Source organism: Vanrija albida (genome assembly GCF_041260175.1).
Source record: "Vanrija albida strain AlHP1 chromosome Unknown contig_2, whole genome shotgun sequence".
NCBI classification, from domain to species: domain Eukaryota; kingdom Fungi; phylum Basidiomycota; class Tremellomycetes; order Trichosporonales; family Trichosporonaceae; genus Vanrija; species Vanrija albida.
The window spans coordinates 2,434,762-2,455,439 of NW_027191421.1; the positions used below are offsets into that span (position 1 = coordinate 2,434,762).

The window sequence follows — 20,678 nt, forward strand, 5'->3', positions numbered from 1 at the left end:
TCCGTCATCGACAGCGACATTGCATGCCAAACGAGCACAGTTAACGTCACTCAACCAACAATGCCAGGCCCGTCGACGGGCAAGAGCCCGCAGCCCGACGCCGACATTGCAAAGTACCCCTATCTCGCGAGCTTGAACCCCGCCCAGCTTCGAGGTGAGTCGAGCAGGTGGTAGTCACCAGACGCTGACCTAGGCAGCTGTCACCGCACCTCCAGACGTCCCACTCCAGATCCTAGCAGGCCCCGGGTCAGGCAAGACCCGCGTGCTCACGTCCCGCGTCGCGCACCTCGTCAAGTGCCATGGGTATCAGCCGCACCAGATCACCGCCGTGACGTTCACAAACAAGGCGGCGAGCGAGATGCGCAAGCGGCTCCAGGCGCTGTTGGGGGAGAAGGACGCCGCAACCTTGGTGCTTGGTGAGCTTATCTATGTACAAGAAGGAAGCTGACAAACAGGCACTTTCCACGCCACCTGCGCTCGCTACCTCCGGAGACACGGCAAACGCATCGGCCTTGACAACAACTTTGCCATTGCCGACGCCGACGACTGGTGAGACCACACACACGGGGCGGGCGCTGACAACCCCAGTAAGAAGATGATGGCCCGGCTGTTAAAGGAACGCGCCCCCGAGCTCGCCAAAATGCACATCAACCTCAAGGAAGGCGTCGTGCTCAACGAGATCTCGAAAGCCAAGGTCAAGGAGGAGACGCCCGGCATGATGGCAGTGCGGGCGAGACGCGAGGCGGAGAAGAACGCTGGGGCGGACTCGGTGGGCCTCAAGGATCTCGCAAAGGCCTCGACCACTCTCGAGATCATTGCCGAACTGTATGAGGAGTACGAGACGAGCCTGCGCGCCGCCAACGCGCTCGACTTTGACGACCTGCTCGTGTTTGGCCTCCGGCTCTTCCGCGAGGAGAGCTGGATACTGGAGCCGTGCCTCCACATCCTCGTCGATGAGTTTCAGGTGGGTGTACCTTTCTTTTTCATCGTGCTAACCCATGCAGGACACCAATACGACGCAGTACGAGCTCATGAAGTGCTTCGCATACGCCAACGGGGGCGTCAGTGTTGTCGGCGACCCCGACCAGTCGATCTATGGCTGGCGGTCAGCTGGTGAGCACGAGAACGGAGCTCAGTGCTGAAGTGCAGAAATCGAGAACCTCAATAGGATGAGAAGGGACTTTGACGGCGTCGAGGCTATCAACCTCGAGGAGAACTACCGGTCGACAGGCGCCATCCTAGATGCCTCGCATTCGATTGTATCACAAGGTGCGTTTTCCACTGGTGCTGAATTGACCCACGCAGATCCCAATCGTATCCCCAAAGACCTGTACACCTCACATCCCAAGAGCACCCCCGTCACCCTCAAGCAGTTCGCAACTCCGGTCATCGAAGCCAGCTACATCTCGACTGAGATCAAGCGGCTTGTCGCTTACTCCGGTGGCATGCTGAAGTATGACGACTTTGCGATTCTTCGTCAGTTTGCTTTGAGGATGCTGAACTGACAGCGCAGTGCGCTACAATGCACTATCCCGTGTCATTGAATCCTCCCTCCAGAAGGACGCAGTGCCAAGTCGCGTGATTGGAGGCCACAAGTTCTTTGAGCGCATGGAGATCAAAGACCTGCTGGCCTATCTGCAGCTCGCAGATAACCCCAACTTCACAGTGAGCTGCCTTCCAACTGTCCAGCACAGCTGACATTCAGCCCGCGTTCCTTCGCGTGGTCAACGTTCCCCGCCGTGCCATTGGCGACAAGGTCAGTAGCGTGGCGATTGCAGTAGCTGATGATGGCAGTCTGTTGCAGAGATTGTAGATGCGGCAAAGCGTGACAAGGTCTCGCCGATGGAGCTCTCGGAGCGGATCATCGACGGCGACAAGCTCCCGCAGGGGATCAAGCCGGCAGTCAAGAAGAACCTGGCCACGTTTGTCGGCATTGTTCGCAAGCTCCGGCGAGCTGCTTCACAGGTAAGAAGTGCACACGTCCGCTGTTCTAACTTCTGCAGGGTACAGCGGTTGACGACCTCATTCGTCTGGTCCTCGAGAAGACGCGGTATGAGGAGTACCTCCGCACGTCGCACCAAGACTTTGATCAGCGCTGGGAGAACGTAGTCGAATTGGTGAGAGCGCCGTGTTGCGACGCTGACGGAGGAGATCAACTACAGCGTCACTGTTGCCCAGGAACAGGGCCGACTTCAGGCCTTGAACCCGGACGATACTGTGAATGACTTTACCTCAGCCAGTGCCGTTGCCAGCGAACCTCCAGCTCGCAAGCCTAAACCCGCCGTCCACCCGATGTTCCGCCACAACCCTGCCGAGTCGTTGCGAAGCCGCTCCGCCTCTGAAGACTCAAAAGCGGACCGGAAACCCAAAGTCAAGGTGGAGGACGACGTTGTGGAGATCCTCTCCAGTGACGACGAGTTCGAGGAGGTCGACATTGACGAGGCCGAGGCCACTGCTCAAGGTGTTGCAGACTCTGAAGGAGACAGGTGAGTCCACTCGTCGATTATTCTGACGCCAGCCCCAACCCCCTCCGTTTCTTCCTCCAGTCATCCATGCTGTCCACGGACACGGGCTCTGACGGTGACGGCGTAGACACGCCCAAGGTGACTATCTCCACCGTCCATGCGGCCAAGGGTCTCGAGTGGCCTGTTGTTTTCATTCCAGCTGGTGCGTGTCACATGTGCTGGCAAGGCTAATTAATTCCGCCAGTGGAGGACGGCACGTTCCCATCTTACCGCTGCGTCGAGGAGCACGAGATTGCCGAGGAACGACGCTTGCTTTACGTCGCAATGACGCGAGCGCAGCTCGTTCTTGTGGGTAGCTCCTGCTTATGTGGTGCTAACTGCAGTCCCTGAGTCACACTATGGCGCGAATGACAGGTGGCGAGGAGAAGGACCGCAACATCAGTGACTTTGTGGCCCGGTCCTTGCGAACCAACCCCGTGAGTCATTCACTTGTAGCTTTTGCTGACCGCAGACAATGTTTTCCTCCAGCCTACCAGAAATCAACGCACCGATCCGTCAGCAAATGGCGGAGATGCTCGGCCGCCCCGCCCCAGACGAAACGTCAACACAAGAGTTGATCATGAAGCACGTCCGTGCTGCGCCTCCCTTGAGTACATGGGACACGCCCGAGCTGCGCGGCCGGGGTAACAGATTTGCCCGCCGGGAGGGCCCCAGTGGAGCAGCTCGGGCCTCAGATTACTGGAAATCAGAGCATGATGACTACGCCATGCCTGGCCAGAAGGGGTATTCGTCCAAGAGCCATGGCCCGTCCGACTCGCGCCCCGGCTTCATGTACCTCTCGAGTGCACGATCCCTCGGTCCCCAAGCACCGGGCGTAGTCAAACCGCCGCCACAGAAGATCCAGTCGTCAAACCGTGACTTGCCTGGTGCCCTTCCATTCACTTTCATGACCGATACGTCGTCTCGTCCTGCTGCGAGCCTGACCAGCTTTACGTCTGGCAGCTCGTCATCGTTAGCAGCGATGAAGTCGCTCGGGCTCCCCGCCAATCCCACCCCCACCCCACAAGCCTCCCGCCCACAACCCTCGGTCGCCTCGTTCCAGTCGGCGTCTTCTGCCTCTTTAACCGCTTTAAAGACCCTGGGAGTTCCAGAACCACCTAAGGTCCCAGATGGCAGCAAGGTACCGCTCGCACGGGGTGTCAAGCGGCTGGGCATGGGACGGCCAGCACCGTGGGGTTCCAAGAAGCCCAAACCTTAGAGACGAGCTGTTGTTGTTGTATTGCATTGGTTCCACGCCTGTAGACCACCACTGTATTGCTACCTGCTACACCATCCAAGCCACATGCAATGTTTATCATGTTTACTCTCTTTCTGCTGCGCTGCGCCTCTGGGGGCGTGCTTTTGTTGTTGTCGACTGTTTATGACGCCCCTGCGCACAGACCGGCTCGTGACGCCAACATGACGAAGCGTGCGGGCGCGACTGATTTCGGCGCACAACACATGGACGGGCCTGCCTTTGGGCCTTTATCACTCAACTCGCCCGCACAACATTGCACCCCCCACCCACTGGTGTTTACTTATCTTCTTGCACCTCTCCCCTCTTCTTGCCCCTTTACTCTTCTCCCCAACACATGTCTGCTTAGCCATGCCTCCGCCAACCTACTCCCCCCAACACAAGAAAGCCCCCAGACGCTCCATGGATATCATCCAGCGGCTGAACCCCTTCGCCCCGCGTCCTGGAGGCCGTTCGCCCCTCGTCCCCGACGACGACGGGAGCACGTTCACCGCCGTCGTCCCCACGCCGCTGCCCCCACTCCCTGCGTCACCGGCCACCCCACGCGCATCCCACCCCTCCACCGGGGTCGCCTCAAGTGTCGACACCGACCACATACCCCTCAACGAGGCGGGCCCGCTCACCGAGGCCCAGCTCGAGGTGCTCCGCTACCGCACGTCGACGTCGACGAGCTCGCCCCGCCGCCCGCCGTCCACCTCGATCCCGGACCGCCCGCCGTCCCAGTCCTCCTTCCTCCGCTCGCTCACCCACCACCCGTCCTTCTCGGCCCTCAAGGCCCGCTCGCGCCGCCGCAAGGCCCAGGCTGGCCTCCCCGTCATCTCTGGCGAGAGCAAGAGCGCCAACACTACGCCGGCGAAGGACTCGCCTCAGTCGGCCAAGAAGGAGATCAAGCGGCTCAAGACGAGCAAGAGCGCGCCCCGCCTCCGCGTCGCCGCGAGACTCCATTACGAGCAAGCTCCCCTTCCCCCGCTCCCCGACTCAATGAGGGTCGCGTTATACTCGCGCCCGAACTCGCAGTTCAACGGTGTCGTGGGCGGGCAGGAAGTTGAGCCCCGCGCCCCAACGCCGGGCCCGTTCAGCTCGATCCGTGGTGACCCACCCGTGCTGGACGGCGGGATGCGGGCGTTCAGCCCGGTCGAGGAGGTCCCCCGCAAGAGTGCGACCTCGCCCCTCCCGCCCCATCTGATTCCCAATGCCCCGCCAGCAACACCGCTCGCACCAACTGTCACGGCCCGTGGCAAGCAGCGTCAGCGCCGCATGATGTCCTCGCCCCCGCGTATCGTGTCGACCGAGTCTACAAGGGAGGCAAGCCCGTTCACCCCGTCGAGTGTTTACACTGCCATTGTGGATGCTGATGCATCGTCGACGCCCACACCCACGCCGACGCCTCTGACTGCTCGCCGCCAGCGCCACAAGGAAGACGCGCATGGTTTTCGTTTTCCATCGCCACCTTCGGACCAACTTGGTTCCGCGCGCCATTCGTCAACTCCGCCCCGTGTTTACACTTCTGAATCTTCAACAACACTCGTCCGCCCATTGTCTTTTCCTCCACTCCCGCAGCCGCATGTGATTGCGACAACGCAGCAGCACCCACACCCCGTCCCCCTTCCTGTCCCACCCAGCCCGGCCTGCACGTTTGATGCACTCGAAGAGTTTCTGAAAAGCAGCGACTCGCCTTCCTCCAGCCCGACCCTGGGCTGGAACCAATCAACACCCCTCCAACGGCCTGTGCGCAAAGAATGTAAGTGTAAACAAACATCCACCTCCGACTCACCATCTCCAGTCTCTCCCTCCACGTACCCCGACATGGACGGAGACAGCGAGTCGGCACTCGACATGTCCTTGCTCGGTGCGCCATCCGGGTCCCACAAGCGCGGGTCAACATCACCGAGCAACACTGTCGGCCACGCTTCACCATTTGTGCATCCGGAAGCCAGGAGACGCCTGTCACTCGACGCCTTCGGCCCTCCTCCATACACAAACGGCCTGTCGCTACAGGTGGAGCAGCTCGAGGATCTGAGCCTCGAGAGGAGCCGGCAGTTCGAAGACGACGACGATGACGACTTCCAGCAGGTCAACAACTCGCTTGCCATTAGCCGATTCCGCGCTACGAGCCTGTCGACCATCAAGGAGTGCTCGTCACGCTCAACATCACACCGTCTCTCGTCAGCCCTGGGCAGCATTGGCTCGCATTCTTCCGAGCCCGAAGTCGCAAGTCCCTTTCTGGCGTCGTCGAGCAGTGGCAAGCGTCTCGCGCGCCATCTGCGCAACCTCTCGGCTCCTGCAGCGCCTCCACCATTCTTAGTCACTCGTGCCCTTCTCGAGGCTCAGTCCGAACACACCAGCGCGCTTAAGGAAGAGCTGGTCGCGGCCCAAACCGTCATCGAGGTGCTCAAGAGCGAGATTGTCGAGCTCAGGGTGCAGCTCCGCGAGACGGAGGAGCTCAAGGACAATGCCTGGGACACCATCTTGAACAAGGAGAATGAGATCGGACGGCTCGAGTTGGACAACAAGGATCTGGCACAATGTAAGTGGCGTTGAAGGGGGTAGTGCTGACCACGTAGCTCTGAACCAGATCCGTGTCGCCATGGCAGCAAACGAGGAGGACGTTGACCTCCTCAAGTCGGAGAACAACATCCTCGAGAAGCGTTTCCGCAACCTCAGTGACGAGATGGAGGCTATCCTTGCGGCCCGCCAGGCGGACACCAAGGCGTTACTCAACTCGGAGGCCAGCCGCGCCCAATTAACCGCCACGGTCTTGTCGCTCCAGAAGCAGGTGGCCGCCGAGAGGAAGAAGAGCAACAGCCTCGAGGAGTCGGCATCGAGCCTGCGTTCGTCGATTAACTCGCAGGAAAGCGACCACAAGAGCGCCATCACGGAACGCGACAACCAGATTGCCCAGCTTTCACTCGTCGCCAGCGCCAAGGACGCCGAGATCTCTCACCTTGAAGAGCAGCTCGCGACGGCCAGTTTCGCAGGGTCTGAGAGACAGAACAATGCCGAGGTGGAGAACCTTCTCAAGCAGTACGAGGAGCTCCAGGCCGAGTTCATCGAGAAGGAGGCTGCGTCGCAGGCATCACGCGAGGAACTGGCCGAGCTGAGGGAGCAGCGCCAGGCGTGGGAGGACGACCGTCAAGCGTGGGAGGAGGAGCGTGATGAGGTGGGTTGACATTGAGTATGCTCCGGCTAACCCTCGCAGCTCATCGAACGTGTATGGCGCCTGGAGGAAGACGAGGCTGCGTCGCCGGACGTCAAGGCTGAAAACGACGAGCTTCAAGAGCGACTCGCCGAGGCCGACGCCGAGATCGAGAGGCTGGAGCAAGAGGCCGAGTACAACAAGGCTACACTCGACAACTCGAAGGCCACACTCGCGGTCCAGGAAGCCGAGCTTGAGGAGCTCCGCCAGGCGGTGGCAACGGCCGAGGACAACATGCTCGAGGCGCAGGCGGAGCGTGACCGCGTGATCAAGGACTCTGACCGCGCATTAAGCCACCTCCATGAGAAGCTGCGCGACAAATCGGAGGAGCGTATCTCTCTTCAAAGCTCGCTCCGCGTGGCCATGGACACACAGGAGACGGAGCGCCTGCGAGCGTCGGGGGCCGAGTCACGCGTCGGCACGTACCTCGGCGAGATCGACCGCCTCAAGCTCGTCGAAGCCGGCCTCAAGGAGGAGATTGCCGGCCTGCGTCGCGCCTCAGCCAAGGATGGCCTCCAGCGTGTGGAGCTGCGCAAGCGGATCGACGACCTCATTGCCGAGCGCGACTTGCTGGCTGTGTCTCTCGACTCGAAGGAAATTGAACTTGCAATTGCCCGCCGTCCTCATTCCGCCGTCGGCGTTCCGGGCAACCGTCTACCAGCGTCTGCCGTTAAGCCAACGCCGTCGACGTCGCGATTAAACAGCTCGGTGTCCAGCACGAGGGTGCGCAGCCGGACGTCTCACTCGCCAACCAGCTCGCCGGTGTCGACCCTCACGCCGACGTCACGTCACAACGTGAGCGAGGATGCGACGCCGCGGGCGCGGGCGGACGTGGAGACGCCACTTGTCGCCAAGCTCAGCCGCGGCGTGTCGCCGAGCCTCGAGACGCCGACGACAAGATCGAGCAGCCTCAAGCCACAGATGCGCAAGGCTGCCGCGGCGCCAGCTGCCGCCTTATCGTTGTCGACCCGCAGCGTAAAGGCCACACCTGTGCCTGCGTCGAACCTGTCACGCCGTGGCAGCCTGCAGGCTGTGGGCCGCGTGCGCCGCCCTTCCTCCCTTCACGAGTAGTGCCATGCTGTTGCTGTACATAGTATGCGCCCCGAGCGGCTTGTTGTAGATAGTGATAGCCATGGATGATGGCATGCATGAGTGCGTGTGTGCACAGCGAGCGCGCAGCGCGAGCTGGAGATTGGCGCGTCAGGTGACGGTGTGGCTGGCCGCGCCACCGGCTCTATTCACCCAGCAGCGGGCGGCCCCTCAACTCCTGCCGAACGACTACTGCACACAGCCGCGATCGATCTACTTCGCAACCGCATTCGACACGCGCGCGAGCGTCAACGAACGCGGTCCGGCTATGTTGGCGGCCGTGGTGTGGCGTCGCGTCGCGTCTGGCTGCTGTCATGGCGCGGAATGCTGCTGCAGCCTATTGTGCGTGCAGCCGAGATAAGACTAGGCGTGTCACGACGGCCCGAGTGACGTGACGGCCGTTTGGACCTCGACTCGTGGCGCACACGACCTGCTCGAGCCTGCTCGCTGACACCTGCTGCGCCGACGATGGACTCTAGGCTCGCGCTGACATGCGGCGTGCTGACATGCTCCGCGCCGACGTCATCATCAGTGGTGCTTTTGCCACTCCAGCCGCGGGCCCCTCTGTGCTGTCCCCAGCCCCGCCACCCCCCCTCGCAGCACCTCGCTGCTCGCTCCGCTCCTATGATGATAATACATAGGACAACGAGCCCAAGATCAGATCACTCCGCTCTCGACCCCATGTCACACAACCTATACACTTCTGGACTGTAACACGCCCAGGACCACGCCGGTCCTTCACATCTACTCGTCGTCGTTCACGCCTCCTACTCCTACACCAGCCGATGCAATCCGTAACAACATTCTCGTGGGCACGACAACACCCTCGTGTCGGTGTCCCTGTGCCGCTTTTGCGCGCGGCCCGCCAGCCGGGAGGCGAGTCGCACAGTCCTGCCCGTCTTCGCGTTCCGACGCCACTGCCGCACATCGCACCGTCGCACCCTCATATGCTGCCCACCACACGCACATGCCAGCGCCTAGACTTCAATGTCCTCGTCGATGCGACGAGCCAATGCGCTCGTCTTGACAGGCGAGCTGCCAAACGAGTGGTGCTGGATCGGGTAAGACGACGTCTGCGGGCCCTCGCGCATCGTCCCTGGGGGCGAGACTCGCAATCCGCTGCGTCGTATTAGCCATTGCTCAAAAGCCCCGGACGCCTCCGCACACACCTTTCGGAACTCCGCCTCTGGTGCGAGATGCCGGGCACAGCCATCGCCTCGCTCGTGGCAGCGGGGCTAATGCCGACGCCAACTGGTGCGGCCGAGGCCCTTCGGTCCATGCCCCCGAGGGGGAAGGGGATAGGCTGGCCCGTGGGCGAAGACGAGAGGTGGCCGTTCGAAGGCGGAGAAGCGTGAGGAAGGCTGCGAGTGATCAGCGACGCGGCCACGAGGCCGAAAGAAGTCATCTCACCCTTCGGGAGTAGGGATGGCGGTGCCAAGGGGCTGGGGAGGCGAGACGCCTGCCTTGGACATCATGTAGTCGCCAGAGTCAAAGTACTTGCGCTCCTGCGGCATGTCAGCATTGCTCATCTTGCTCCCGAACGGCGGCCGGCAGAGCACGACTTCTACGCCCGGGGCGTGCCAGGTTCTCGGTCACGCAGCACCACACTCACCTTCTGCATCTTGGAGAGCAAGTTCTTGCCCGGGACCTTGCCATAGAGCTTGAAGGCCTTCTGGTCCTGCTCGCTGAGTTGCTGGGCAGATGTCAGTGCTACGTCGCGTGGGCCGTCGTCGGCTCGGGCAAGACGAACCGAGATGTCAACTTTATTCTGAGCGGGAGGATCAGCCAAAGACTCCGGTACAGTTCCGCGCCGCGCGCAACTCACGACCTTGTGGGGGTTCATGCTGAGCTATGTGTCGATAGTGGAATGGGCCTTCTTTGGCGATAGGGGGTCCGATTCGAGCCGGACTGAAGAGTTGATTGAAAGGAGGGGGTTGCTGTTCTGGGCCAGAACCACGTGCGGTGAGTGGGCGGCTGTCGAGGGAGGGTCCTTGGGTGGGTGGAGGTTGAGTCGTCGACGAGTGAAGCTGCCGTGTGCACGTTTGCGTGTGCTGGTGCTTTGTGCTGCTAGATGTGGAAGGCTTTGGCGTTTATGATCGCCGAGGGAATCAAGTCGAGAGTGGGAGAGAGCGAGGGAGGAATGTGAGGAAGCCAGGAGGAGAGCGAGGTCGCAATGGGCAAACTGGGAGACGACTGTGCGTCTGGCGTCTGGCGGGGGTGGGTGGGCCTAATCCAATGAATGGGTGGCGGGCGCTTCTACGGGCAAGATTGGGACAGGTGTCGGTGGGAAGCCTGTGGTTTGAGCGTGCGTGCAGGGAAGGCGACGAGAGGGGCTTGAATGTGTGTGTGTGGTGTGTGTCTTTGTGTGTGGGTTGATGGAAGCAACAATGGGAGACGGGGGGAGAGGTGGGAGTGGGTGGTAGAGGTCGGCTGTATCAAGCGTAGTAGTAAGAGGGATTGACTGGCGACGACGAGTGAGGGAAGGCGAGGAAGGAGGGGGGGACTGAAGCGAGCTGAGGGGCAAATGATACCCTCTAGACTTGCTGGAAATGGCAAGCGGCGGACGGGGCAAGGAAGGCAGACAGATGGGTGGGCGAGACTCGTTGAGTGAGAGAGAGCGAGTACTGGAGCAGCCAGCTGGCAATGACGGCCACTCTGGCTGCCTTCCCTCAACTTGACGCCGCCGCCGCCTCCGCCGCCGCGCCGCCCCCGTGCCGCCCGCCTGCTCTCCCTCGCCGCTGCACGCTCCAGACCTGCTACGGGTCGACACTTTCAGGGTATAGTGCGTCGTTTCAGGGTCGACGCCACCCACCCACCTTGCGCTTGTTCGACCTGGGTCTGATGACCTCGCCTTAAGTGGGGGGGGTCGCCAACCGGCCACCCCCGGCACGCACGCTGCAAGTACCAGAGGACATGCTCTTTGCTCGCCAGGCACGACCAGACTGGCTCTGCTCTGCTCCTCCCCGACTCGAATCCAGGGAAAACACAACCTTTGTGGATTCAAATTCCGTCCGCGACGTCATAAGCAGTTGGCAACCCGCATCGTCACTGACAAGAACAGCCCTAGGTAGCCAGCCAGCCAGCCAGACTCCCAGCCTATCGCCCAATGACAGTATCCCCTCGGCCTAGCCACCGAACTCCCTCAACCACAACGCGCCCTCCCCTCCACTCCCCCACAACCCATTTGGAAATTAATTCGCGCGCCGGCGGCGACCTCGCTGCGAGTACGGCAGCGCGCGCAAAGGGTTGCGCGGTTGTGCCGGACTTGCGCCGCGCAGACTACGCTCCATCCTCCCTCGCCTCCCTCGCAACCATATCTGCGTTTGTAACTGGTAACTCGTGTCCGCGTCGAGCCAAGCTCTTGGCCAAGCGATTGGCGGCCGACACGGCTCCGCCGGTTACACGGCTACACTATGGCTCGGATGCAGGTTGGCTCTCTCCCTCCCTGCCGCCCATCGGCGTCTGACTCTGCCTCGCTCGACAAGCAGAGCCACCGGGCCACCGACCGCCTCAGAGCCCGATGGATAGGGATAGGGTTCAGATCCGCGTACCCCCCGCCGCCTTGTTCCCGCCAGGCGGCTATGCACCTGCATCGCTACATCGGCCCAGCGCCGAGCGAGCAGAGCAGCACTGACTGCACACTACGCGAGCCGCAGATCGCGCCCATCGGGCTAGACACGTACCCTATGCATCTCGCTCCACTCGACCGACGATGCAGGCCGCGCGCCGCCCGCCGCCGCCCGCAGAGCGGCTCGCTATTCCTGGTACTCTGCCCCCGATGACGACGGCCAACGCGGCGGCTAGGGTCTCGACGTGCCCGATCGCACAGTTGGTGGCGGCGGCGTCGGCAGCGACGGCTGCGTCAGCTGCCTCATTCCACCAGGCCAAAGCGGCCGTCTGCGCGACTGACTGACTACTCACCCGCTTGTAATCCCGTTTCATGTTACAAATGCTGGCTGGGCAGCTAGGCAAGCAGGCTTAGGAAACAATTGGGTGGGCCCATTTACAGGAGCCCAGGCTTGGTGCAACGAACGTCCTGCGTGCGTCGTCGTAGCGGCGTCGCAGCTCATCGACGACGAGCGAGGACAAACACGCCAGAAGTGAGCCCGGTCGGCTCGTCTGACACCGGTACGTTCCGGCTTGCCGTTGCCGTACGGCTGGGGACCACGCAGCCTGCCTGCAGGCACATCGCTGGCTCAGACAGCCGGCCAGCCACCACCGACCGGGCCGTAGTGAATGGTCGTCACGCAACCCCAGAATCCGCGAGCTGGGGCCAAAGCGACGAGTAGACGCCACCGTGTTGGGCGGGCTAGACGCGCCATTGTTCAGCAATTGGCACGCACGCGCCGCGCGCCAACGGGCTTGGAGGCGTCCTAGTCGACCGCGAACGACAGACAGGCAACAAGGAGGCAGGAGGCATGTAGGCACCTGGAACCCGGCTGGTACAAGGCCTGGATCGCGTCCCGGGATGAACGACGACGACGCCGCCATTCTCGTTGTCATCATTCCTTCGCTTCGCCCTGCCGCGTCTGCCTTGCCGGTCCATCGATATCCATCTATGCTTGATATCTGGTCATTTGGCCGCCTGCGCGTGCGCGAGCTCACGCCGCTGCTCCGGCTCCACTGCCCCAAGAGCTTGGCCGCCGCCGCCGATGGGCACGGTGCGCGTGCTTTGCTTCGGCGCGTCTCCACTCTGCTTGCGGGTGCCACTGTCGAGCTTGGCTAGATGTCCACCTGACTTGCGCGAAGGTACCTCCCACTAAGCCCACGATCTTGCTCGCACCGACCTCTTTACTCACCCACCCTCGGCGCGCTTAATCCACCTCGGTCGCCGTTTGGTTCGATCTCCAGGACGCGCCTTGCCCTCGTCCGTCCCCCAATCCGCGTTCACAGCGACCGAGCTGCCGCTGTGCGCTTTAGTAACCAGCCTCGGGCTGACCATGGTCAGGGGTGGAGTCTGCGCGCACCGAGGCGCGCCGTACGCGCCGTACGCGACTCGGTCGACGTGATGACTTGTTGCGCCTGACTCTACCCCGTCTATCGTTCTGTGCTGCCAACATGAGTGTGCTCACGTGATGTGCTGAGTCGTGCAAGATCCGCATCCGCGTCATGGCCTTGCGGTGCCCAGTCAGGCACGGCTCGGTATCGCCAGGCGCCAGGGGTGGGCGCGGTGGGCAGACAGGGGCCATGTGGTGCACCTTGACCGTAGCGCGCGTTTTCGGCACCGACGAAAAGACAACCACCACTGGCCGATGGCGACAGGCGCGCAGGCGACGACTGGACTCACCCCACTCGGCCCACTCCAACAACCTCGCTAGCTAGCTCTGCCTTGGCTCGCGCGTTCCCATTCCACACACCGCCGGCACACTGCACTGCTAGCACGCAAAAAAGCTGACTCGGCTTGACTTCATCTCTGTCGACACACGCTGGCCGCTCACACGACGAAGCCCCCATCGCACCACTCGTCACATAGAAAACGCGACCGACGCTCGACTCCAAGCCCCCGTCTCATCCTTGTCTTGGCCATCGCAGCCTTTCGCCCGACTTGTCCTCTCAGTCTCAGATCTCAGAAATTGCATTTCGACTCGCCCTCTCCCTTTAATCAATCATAGACACACTTGCGATACGCACAACCCCCCTCTTGACTTTGTCAACTGTCTCTCCCAAACAAACACGCCGACGGCCCCATGACAGTCTTGGACGTCCTGGCGTACACCCAGGTCGCCTTCAAGGCTGGCGGTGACGCCGTTATCGAGTCGCTTTCAAGAGGCAAAGGCAAGCCCAAGCCTCAGTGAGTAGCCATCTCGTATCATTGTCGCTGCACAGACCGAAACAAGCTCGCCAGCGCGCGCCGCAGCGTCGGCGGCGCCCTGCTTTCTCAGCCACCACACAACTTTGAACAATGGACGACGCTGACTCGTTGCCCGCAGCCCAAAGCCCATCTTCGTGCGGCATACGCTCTACATCCTCCCCCTCCTCGTCTTAATCTCAGCGACGACCCTCTTGCTCTCATACCTGCTCCCTCCCATCTACCGCTTTATCCGTAATCGCGTCTTCCCTCCAGCCCGCCAGCCCATCTTCATCGACGATGATGAGCCCGAGGTCATCGAGGTCGCGGCAGCACCGCCCCTCGCGCCGTACCTCCCCACCAAAGGTCTCTGGGAGGACTTCAAGGCACATGTCAAGAGACTCCGCCTCCACGGTACCATGATTGTCGCGCTCGAGGTCCTCCGCTTTGCCCTTCTTGGTGCCCTCCTTGGCCTCAGCATCTATGCGACTGTTCTCGCCGAGTCTCCAGACGAGAATGACAGCGAGGACCCCGCCAACTTTGCCGACGCGACAAAGAAGAAGAAGAAGAAGAAGAAAAAGAACAGGTCCAACGTGGACGACTTCTCGTCTCTCGAGTGGGGAGAGTTTGGCGCGTGCTTGTTCTACGTGGGTGAACCTCTGTTGGCTACCTGCTCACCCGTCTAGGCCTACAACCTCCTGTTCTGCTTCCTCCTGCTCACAAACCGTCCGGGCCGCCTCCGTCGCCGCCTCACTGCCCATGTTGACATTCTCTTGTTCCTCGCCTTCTGCCTCTTTGCCTACCGCGACATTTACCCGATCCTCACGACGTTCATGGAGCCGACCGACCTCAACACGCCCGTGACCTGGGTGCGCATTTTCCTCCTCGGTATCGCGGGCATCCTTATCCCGATCCTGCGCCCCCGCACCTACGTGCCCGCAGACCCTCTGAACCCGACGCCAGAGGACCTGATCAACCCCGAGCAGATCGCGCCGCCCCTCTTCTACATCTTCTACGAGTTCATGACTCCCCTGGTCTGGAGGGCCTGGAAGGTGTCCTCGTTACCCCTCGAGGGGATGCCACCTCTGGCTGACTATGACCACGCCGACTTCCTGTACAACGTAGGTTCCATCGCTCGCGACAAGCTGACGCTGTCCTAGAAACACATTGAGAACCTGGACCCCGTCAAGCGCAAGGAGAAGGGTCTCAAGCCCCAGAACCTGCTATGGAGCCTTCTCAGCACATGGTGGTACCAGTTCGCCATCTGCAGTGGGTCTTCCCTTCTCTCGTTGCCGCTGTCTAACCACCCCAGGTCTCATGTGTGTTCTTGCTGCGGCTTTCGACGTGCTGCCCACGCTTGCGATCAATGGAATTCTTGTCTACTTGCAGAACGACGGCGAGGGTGCACTTGTGCGACCCATTGTTTGGGTCGCCCTCCTCTTCCTCGGTGGGTTCAACCCAGCTGCGTATGAACACTCCTGACCACCAACAGCTCCGACGATCAACAGTCTGACCCTCAACTACTACATCTTCGTCATGACTCGCACCCTCGTTCGCACCGAGGCTCTCCTCACCCAGCTCATTTTCGACCATGCCCTTCGCCTGAGGATGAAGGACTCAGCCGATGAGGAGGAGGAGGAGACCCCTCCTGCTTCTACCACCCCCGACATCGTGGTTGAGGATGCCGACGGCGGAGACGGTACCCGCACTCCGGCGAGCGAGACTGCCAAGAAGTCTGCCTCTGGAGACGAGTCACCCAAGACCAAGGAGGAGGGAATCACTGGCAAGATCAATGTGCTGCTGGCTCAGGATATTGAGTCGGTTGTTGATGGTGAGTAGGGGACGTGGGTAAAGCTGACGATCGCCCAGGCCGCGACCTCCCTCTCCTGTTCGTGTACACGCCCATTCAGCTCGGTCTCTGCTTGGTTATCCTCTGGAAGCTTCTTGGCTGGGGTACGTTCTCAGAGTTCATTGAACCTGGCTGGTGCTGATATGCTTTAGCTTCGCTCTTCGGCGTCGTGACCATGATCATTGGCTTACCCATTCCTGGCTACGCTACGAAGCTTGCCACCAAGGTTCAGACCGACAGAATGGAGGCCACGGATGCCCGTGTCGCCTCTGTCACCGAGGCCATCGGCGCGCTCCGCATCATCAAGATGTTCGGCTGGGAGGACAGAATTAAGGCCCGCATCGCTAGCAAGCGCGAGACGGAGCTCAAGCTCATCTGGGACCGCCGCGTTGTCAACATCTGGATCGAACTCATCAACATGTTCCTCCCTGTTCTCACCATGGCCGTCTCCTTCGCTGCCTACACCGTCATTTTCAAGAACAAGCTTACGGTCGCCACCGTCTTCAGCAGCATGACGGTGTTTGAGCTCCTCAAGGGCCAGATGTTCATGTCCTTCTACTTTGTCAGCCAGTTTGTCACCTCGTATGTGTCCCTCAAGCGCATTAACAAGTTCCTGCACGAGAGCGAGATGATCGACGAGTTCGCCGTGGCCACGCCGGTCGAGGTCACATCGCCTGCCAAGATTGAGGCTGAGACCGAGGGCCTGATCCGCATCCACGACGCGACATTTGCCTGGGGTGAGGACAGCACCAACGAGAACATTATCAACTTCCGCCTGCGTGTTCCGGATGTTACGTTTGAGAAGGGCAAGATCAACCTCATCACCGGCCCAACCGGCAGCGGAAAGAGCACCTTCCTCAAGGCGCTCATTGGCGAGCTTCACTTTGAGCCTCGCGAGGGATCGTTCTTCCACCTTCCCCGTGAGGGCGGTGTGAGCTATGCAGCTCAGGAGAGCTGGGTCATGTCTTCATCTGTCAAGGACAACATTCTTTTCGGCCAGCCTTACGACGAGGCGCGCTACAAGCAGGTCATCCACGACTGTGGTCTCTTGACCGACCTCAAGCTTCTCGAGGATGGCGATGAGACTGAGGTTGGAGAGAAGGGCATCACCCTCAGTGGCGGCCAAAAGGCACGTATTACTCTGGCTCGTGCCATGTACGTCAACTCGGCGGTTGTCCTCCTCGACGACATCTTCTCGGCTCTCGACACGTTGACCTCGCGTTTCATCCTCGAAAATCTCTTCCAGGGAGACCTGGTCAAGGGCCGAACCATTGTTCTTATCACGCACCACATCCACCTTGCCGCCCGGGCTGCCAGCTTTATGGTCACCTTGACGGAGGACGGCACTGTCACAAAGGCAGGTGCCATCGACTTGTCAATCCTGTCGTCGACTAGCTCGGAAATCGATCTCCCTAAGGCTGCCGAAGGCTCCCCGTCTTCGGACTCGACTGCCGTCGACAACAACGAAGCGCCTGCCGCCGATGTCGCCACCAAGCCCGCCGCCAAGCTCGTGAAGGATGAGGAGAAGTCGGAGGGTCGTATCTCGCGCCGGGCTCTGTTTTCCTTCTTCAGCAAGTTTGGTGGCCCCGTGTTCTGGACGATTGCGCTCGGTCTTCTCCTCTCTGGCCAGATTCTCCAGTCCTTCCAGTCATACTGGCTTGGTCTGTGGGCCTCAGCCTATGCCAACACGGATGACCCCGAGTCGGTATCGGTTGAGTACTGGTTGGGACTCTACATGGTCTGGGTGGTCCTGGGCCTGGTTACCGTCACGGCCGCCACTCTCATCTACTTCTCCGGTGCCGTGAAGGCCTCGCGCGCCATCCACGCGGATCTGGTCACAAAGATCTTTGGTGCCTACATGCGTTTCCTCGACTCGACTCCGGTCGGACGCATCATCGGACGGTTCACCAAAGACATCAAGAACATTGACGCTGGATTCACTGACACTGCTTGCTGGGTGATGGAAATCACATTCAGTCTGATCATCAAGTTCATCGCCGTCGTCATTTTCGTCAAGTTCTTCACCATCCCTGCACTCCTGATCGGCGTCGTTGGCGGCATCATTGGAGAGTACTACATTCATGCCCAGTTGAGCGTCAAGCGCGAAATGTCCAACGCGAAGACCCCGCTGTTCTCCACCCTGGCCGCCGCAGTCTCCGGCATTGTCTCGATTCGCGCCTACGCCGCACAGGAGCAGATCCGTCGCGACGTTCGGATCAAGGCCGACAAGTACTCTCGTGCGGCCACGGCCTTCTACAACCTCAACCGATGGGTGACGGTCCGCATCGACATGCTCGGCGGTCTTTTTGCCTCGTTGCTCGGCGCGTTCCTCATCTACAGCGTCCACCTCGACCCTGCGACGTCTGGCTTTGCGCTCCTCCAGGCCATTGCCTTTTCGTCCATGATCCTTGTCTGGGTTCGCCTTGTCAACGAAATGGAGGTGCAAGGAAACGCTGTCGAGCGTATCGAGGACTACCTCATCATCGACCAGGAGCCTGCGTCGGTGAAGAGCAAGACGCCGCCTGCGGCGTGGCCGACGTCGGGCGAGATTGTGCTCAATCAACTGAGCGCCAAGTACTCTGCCGACGGCCCTACTGTTCTTGACAACCTCAACATCAGGATCCAGAGCGGAGAGAAGGTCGGCATTGTCGGTCGCACGGGCAGCGGCAAGTCTACGCTTGCGCTGGCTCTCCTCCGCATGATCCCCACAAGTGGAACTGTGCTCATCGACGGCCTGCGCACGGACAAGGTCAACCTGCACGACCTGCGCTCCAACGTGACGATCATTCCCCAGGACCCCATCCTGCTGTCGGGCACGCTCCGCTTCAACCTGGATCCGTTTGACGAGAGCGACGACGCGACGTTGAACGACGCGCTGCAGGCATCTGGCCTGGGCCAGAGCGGCGGAGCGAGCAACGGCCGTGCGACGCCCAAGAGACTGACGCTCGACACGATCCTGACTGCTGGTGGCTCGAACCTGTCGCAGGGTCAGCGCCAGCTCGTCGCGCTCGCTCGTGCGCTGGTGCGCAACAGCAAGGTGCTCATCCTCGATGAGGCGACTGCGTCGGTCGACTTTGACACCGACTCGCTCATCCAGAAGTCGATCCGCTCTCTGCCGGGCTCGACGACTGTGCTTACGGTGGCACACCGCCTGTCGACTGTCATGGACTATGACAAGATTCTGGTGCTGGGAGCGGGCAAGGTGCTCGAGTTTGATTCGCCCGACAACCTGAAGAACAACCCGGACAGCTACTTTAGCAAGTTGGTTGAGGCGATGGAGGCGTAGGTAGTGTTGGTGTGATGCATTGTGTACGTGTTGGAGGTGGGGCTAGGGATCTGAGTGAAGGTGCCTTGTCTATGAATGCATGCGGGTGTGTCATTCGCCTATGCCTCCTCCTTGTCCCACAGGGCGACGAGCCGGACCTCGATGCTCTCGCGGGGCACGACGAGCTCTGGGGCGATGCCGTCGGCGTCGTTGTCGACCTTGACGGCGACATGGCCGCAGTAGAGTGCGCTGCCGTCTGCGCCCTGGGCCGTGTCGAAGCACTGGGCGGTGTCAGGCTGTCTGCGCTGTGCGGTGCCACGGCCGCGCACTCACCTTGAGGAAGACGACCTCGTCGGGCATCTGGTGGCGGATGTAGGCCCAGCCCTGCCCTGTGCGGTGGTGGATGTCCATGCCGACGCCGAACTGGCTGCCGTGCTTTGAGATGTCGCTCTGGATGTCGTGGTACGAGAGCATGGCGAGCGGCGCGTTGGTCACCGGGCCCGAGAGGGGGCGCCAGAGGTTGACGATCTGCGCGCGGGCAAAGGTGTGGGCGGGGGACCCGGCGGCCTTGGCCACGAGCTCTGCGCCCCAGACCTGGGCCAGGTTAGCCTCTGCCTCGCCCACCTCTGCCTCTGTCGCGACCACCCGCCGCCGCGACTGCGTCGCGTCGTCGCACCCACCTCGTCCTGGTCCACATGTGCGATGGAGGCGACCGGCTGCTGCCGCTCGCTCGGGACAAAGCCCTTCTCCGGCGCCTGCTGCCGCGGCACGTCCTTGGCCGCGACGCCCGGCGCGTTCTTCCTGCACACCGAGTTCCACGCGATCACGCGGCTGCACCCGAGGATATCCTTGAGCAGGCTGGGGTCAGCGGCGCCACTGCGACGCACTCACGCGGCCGTCTCGTCGAGGTACGCCTGTGTGCCTTCGACGCTGGGGATGCCGCCGAGGTGCGAGCTCGCGTGCGTCGCGACGGCGAAGCCGCGCGCGCTGAGCTGCTGCGCCACTGTCGCCAGGCTGGCGCCGGCCTCGAGCTCGTCGCGCAGGTTGGCGACGGGGACGCGCAGCGCCTCAGAGGGGCGCTGCACGGCGGGATCGTAGGTGAGGTACACGGCCGGGTCGTGGTCCAGCCGCGTGGCGGGGAGCGTGAACTCGATCGTGGCGGTGAGGGGGGCTGCGGCTGCGGGCGACATTTTGGGCGGGGGGGCTTAGAGACTGGTGAGGCCGGGGGATGAGCGCCGATGTTATCAGTGCCGACGGTGAGTAGGCAGCAGCAAACGCAGTTCCTATCCCGAAGGACAGATAGGACTAAAAGTCGCGACCTCGATAGCACTATCGCCCCGGCAACCGCGGGAACCGCGCGGTAGCTGCGCGCGGCGACTGCCAGCGCCAATCTTTGCTGTGAGCATCGCCGCGCCGGAACAATATCGTTCCAGGCGGCGGCCTCGAGCGTCGGCACAGAGCCGAGGCAGTCGCCAGCCTGCCCAGCGACCCACCCCATCCACCCACCCACCCACCCCGATGCGACCGGACGTGATTGGCGCCGCTGCGCCGCACCTCTGGGATCTCGGCGGTCGGCGAGTACGCAGGCGCAACTCGCTTGCGGACCTTGGAGCGGGGCGAGGGCAGGCTCCAAGTCGCAGGTCCAGCTCCCGCAGGCTCCAGGTCGCGCGCAACCTTGCTGCTCGCCCCGCCCTGCTCCACTCGCCCGTGCAGCGCGGAGGCTAGCTCGAGC

At 61.6% G+C, this 20,678-nt stretch overlaps 5 protein-coding genes across 5 annotated transcripts; 3 read left to right on the forward strand and 2 right to left on the reverse strand.

Moving 5' to 3' along the window:
• Positions 1 to 60: 60 nt before the first annotated feature.
• srs2 (ATP-dependent DNA helicase srs2) lies at positions 61 to 3,723 on the forward strand (the record flags this gene model as incomplete). Its single annotated transcript, XM_069351199.1, has 15 exons — positions 61 to 154; positions 198 to 416; positions 456 to 549; positions 589 to 964; positions 1,005 to 1,113; positions 1,150 to 1,476; positions 1,514 to 1,665; positions 1,706 to 1,756; positions 1,795 to 1,965; positions 2,004 to 2,117; positions 2,152 to 2,486; positions 2,519 to 2,667; positions 2,710 to 2,813; positions 2,849 to 2,941; positions 2,977 to 3,723. 15 exons carry the CDS (start codon positions 61 to 63, stop codon positions 3,721 to 3,723), a joined length of 3,135 nt encoding a protein of 1,044 aa, XP_069211585.1.
• Positions 3,724 to 4,110: 387 nt separating this feature from the next.
• Positions 4,111 to 8,026, forward strand: Q8F55_002606 (uncharacterized protein; the record flags this gene model as incomplete). Its single annotated transcript, XM_069351200.1, has 4 exons — positions 4,111 to 5,086; positions 5,543 to 6,286; positions 6,324 to 6,919; positions 6,959 to 8,026. 4 exons carry the CDS (start codon positions 4,111 to 4,113, stop codon positions 8,024 to 8,026), a joined length of 3,384 nt encoding a protein of 1,127 aa, XP_069211586.1.
• Positions 8,027 to 9,021: 995 nt separating this feature from the next.
• On the reverse strand, positions 9,022 to 9,887 carry Q8F55_002607 (uncharacterized protein; the record flags this gene model as incomplete). Its single annotated transcript, XM_069351201.1, has 5 exons — positions 9,022 to 9,163; positions 9,214 to 9,405; positions 9,455 to 9,549; positions 9,657 to 9,737; positions 9,870 to 9,887. The coding sequence occupies 5 exons, from the start codon at positions 9,885 to 9,887 to the stop codon at positions 9,022 to 9,024; spliced, it is 528 nt and encodes a 175-aa protein (XP_069211587.1).
• A 3,844-nt stretch (positions 9,888 to 13,731) lies between these two features.
• Positions 13,732 to 18,967, forward strand: Q8F55_002608 (uncharacterized protein; the record flags this gene model as incomplete). The annotated part of the gene is made up of 8 exons (XM_069351202.1): positions 13,732 to 13,835; positions 13,975 to 14,479; positions 14,519 to 14,953; positions 14,993 to 15,101; positions 15,145 to 15,279; positions 15,325 to 15,663; positions 15,702 to 15,785; positions 15,834 to 18,967. 8 exons carry the CDS (start codon positions 13,732 to 13,734, stop codon positions 18,965 to 18,967), a joined length of 4,845 nt encoding a protein of 1,614 aa, XP_069211588.1.
• A 98-nt stretch (positions 18,968 to 19,065) lies between these two features.
• Q8F55_002609 (uncharacterized protein) lies at positions 19,066 to 20,136 on the reverse strand (the record flags this gene model as incomplete). The annotated part of the gene is made up of 4 exons (XM_069351203.1): positions 19,066 to 19,227; positions 19,280 to 19,540; positions 19,627 to 19,804; positions 19,838 to 20,136. 4 exons carry the CDS (start codon positions 20,134 to 20,136, stop codon positions 19,066 to 19,068), a joined length of 900 nt encoding a protein of 299 aa, XP_069211589.1.
• Positions 20,137 to 20,678: the final 542 nt, after the last annotated feature.